At 40.2% G+C, this 2807-nt stretch overlaps 1 protein-coding gene across 1 annotated transcript; it reads right to left on the bottom strand.

Annotated features, from left to right (window-relative positions):
• Positions 1-2222: 2222 nt before the first annotated feature.
• On the bottom strand, positions 2223-2602 carry LOC102821495 (nucleoside diphosphate kinase B-like). Its single transcript, XM_006837561.1, has 2 exons — positions 2375-2602; positions 2223-2261 (listed from the first exon to the last, which is right to left on the bottom strand). Exons 1-2 carry the CDS (start codon positions 2600-2602, stop codon positions 2223-2225), a joined length of 267 nt encoding a protein of 88 aa, XP_006837624.1.
• Between the last annotated feature and the right edge of the window lie 205 nt (positions 2603-2807).

Here is a 2807-nt window from a genome sequence, read left to right as displayed (position 1 = left end):
TGTTACTACAAGATTGGCAGTTCAAATCCACCAGCTGCTTTCTGCTCCTGCAAAGATTTGCAGCCTTGGAAACCCTATGCAGGGTCTCTAGGAGTCCGAATCAACGCGATGACAGTGAGTTTGGTTTGGGTTTTGAGACGGAGAGTGGTCAGGACACTTGAACTTCCCTGGCTTCAGTTTTATCATCTATAAGGCAAAGAGTTTGCCATTCTTAGATTGTCTGAGCATTCAAGGAGGAAACTTCATAGGTTAGAATTTTGTTTTTGTTTTTATAATGTATCTATCCAAAAAGTAAAGGTAAAACCAGGACAAAATTTTAATTGTTTCAAAGAAATAAAAGAGTGAAAGGGAAGGAGGGAGAGCGGAAGGAAGGAAAGAAGGGAGTCGAAACAATGTTACCCAAAACCTCAAGTTAGTTCAAACTTGTTTTAAAAGAATGCCTGGTATGAAACAATTTGTTCTTGATAGCTGCCTGGGATAATTAACTCTGACTTAATTCTGAATATGTAAATGTAAACTAATATGGCTATTTTTATAAAATACTAAGTATAATGAAAGAAAAAATTTGAGGACCCAGAGACTACAATCATAAAAAATTGTGAAGCAGTCACACTTCAAAGGAAAAACTGTCTATTCTGTCATCGTTAGCGTACTGGATTTGTTCCTAAAGTTTGTCCTTTTGTGTCATAAGACAATTGTCACAACTTCACACACCATACTTTCACACTTTCACCTTTGTCCAAAAGCAGAAGAAACAGTCTCATTTTATCAGGTAGGGAAGTATGTCCTGAAGTCCTCCAAAATATTTCATAACATTTCCCGTTCCCCCTAAATTAATCTATACATTTCTTATGATCCAATCAAAAATATTAACAGAATTTTAGAATAACATTTTATTGGCTTTCAATGAAGGTTTACATAGCATTTTAGGTTCCCATTCAACAATTTCTGCACAAACTGTTCAATGGCATTGGTTACATTCTTCCTAATTATTTCTTCATTATTTCTGTTCTGTTATTCCATTTCCATTCATTGAGTTTCCCTGTCCCTTTATATTCACATATTGGTTTAAAAGTAATTATTGACCATTTGGTCTCATGTAGGTGATTTTTTAAAGGAGCACTGTACTTATGGGAGATATTTATTTGTTATTTGGTTAGAAGGTGACCTCAGAGGTTAGTTTCAGTTGAAGAGTACCTCAGAGTAATATTCTCAGTCTTCCAGTCTCCACTAGCCCAATACACCTGACTGGTTTTATTTTGTTTTTTTAGGAATCTGAGGTTCTGGCCCACATTTTTTCTCGTGTTCTATCAGAGTTCATCTATTATGGCCCAGAACCCTCTAGCTTGGTCTCTGGGTAGATGTGGCCATGGTTCATGTAGACGTTATGTCCTTAAGACCAGTTTCTTACTTTTTCCTTTTCCTTTTTCTACAGACGAGTAGAGGCCAACAGTTGTATCATAGATGACTGCTTGCAAACTTTTAAGATTCTCAACACTACTCACCAAAGTAGGATGTAGAATTTAATGAACCATATTATGCCAATTGACTTAGACCCACAAGATTTTTATTTTTTAATCTTTAAAAAAACAAAAAACTTTGTATTGTGAATTGAGTGAAGATTTACAGAGCAGATTATCAATTTTGTATCCATCAAATCACATACTTTGTTTCATCTCAATGATTGCGATCCCTTCCATGCAACAACATCCCACTTCCTCCCTGTCATTCTTATTTCCTTTCCGCTTTCCTTCCCAACCCCTCTGAACCTTGTCCCCAGGTAAATACAGCCCTTGTGATCTTGAATGGTTGGCCATTCATAGTGAGCGTATCTCACTATTTCACTGTTGGTGTTGTCCCCTCTATGTAACGATCTACTGCTTGATTGAAAATTGGGCCAAATTCAGTTCAGTTCAATCTGTTGAGTTCCAGACTTGAAGGGTGGTCAAGAGCCATAGTCTCAGGTTCCTTCTGTCTCTGACCAGTGAGCCCAGACATTTTTTAATTTTTTTTTTTTTTTCCAGTTTCCAAAGGCTTTACTGATAAATGTGCTTTCGGAAAGGATCTTCAGTATCACATCTATTCCAAACCTCTGGCATGAAGAGCTGTGTCAGAGGCTCAGGGACTGCTGTTTTGTCCACTCGTATTCATAGATCCAGTCATGGCCACAAGACTTGTAGTCAACCAATTCCTCTGGCTTAAATCAGAGACTGATTTCTTTCTCAGCACTTTTTACTGAATCGCTGCCATGAATGATGTTCCTGCCAACCTGAATACAGAAATCTCCATGAATGGTGCCTGGCTTAGAATCCGTTGGGTTAGTCTCCCCAAGCATCACTCAACCTGTCTTCACCACGTTCAGCCCCTCCCAGACCACGGCCACAACTGGTCCTGAATTCATGTACTTCACCAGGCCCGGGAAGAATGGGCGGTCCTTCAGGTCAATATAATGTTGCTTCAGGTGCTCCTCAGAGGCCTTCATGAATTTCATGGCCACAAGACGGAATCCCTTCTGCTCAAAGCGCTTGATGATGTCGCCCACCAGGCCGCGCTGCACGCCGTCCGGCTTGATGACAATGAAGGTGCACTCCGTGTTGGCCATGGTCCCGGGAGCTGGCAGGGGAGCCGGGGACGCGTGTGCTGCTGGCAGAGCAGAGATGTCCATTTTTAAATTTTTGAGTTGTGTTCCACATTGTCTCCCACTGTATCCAAGACCTTCTAATGTGATCACTGTCAAAGCAGTAAGGAGAAGTACCTGGGTACCATCTAGTTCTCATCTCAGAGTTCAGGAGACTAATGTTCACATG

Source organism: Chrysochloris asiatica, unplaced genomic scaffold, assembly GCF_000296735.1.
Source record: "Chrysochloris asiatica unplaced genomic scaffold, ChrAsi1.0 scaffold00021, whole genome shotgun sequence".
In the NCBI taxonomy this organism is placed as follows: Eukaryota; Metazoa; Chordata; class Mammalia; order Afrosoricida; family Chrysochloridae; genus Chrysochloris; species Chrysochloris asiatica.
The sequence above is the reverse complement of the archived record's forward strand: the minus strand, read 5'-3'. Positions and strand labels throughout refer to the sequence as shown.

Bases quoted from the DNA above. Each gene is read 5' to 3' on its own strand.
- LOC102821495 (XM_006837561.1), bottom strand. From the start codon at position 2,602: ATGGCCAACACGGAGTGCACCTTCATTGTCATCAAGCCGGACGGCGTG. The intron at 2,262-2,374 runs GTCTGGGAGGGG...TCAGGTTGGCAG, and splicing joins CAGGACCAGTTGTGGCCGTG to GAACATCATTCATGGCAGCG.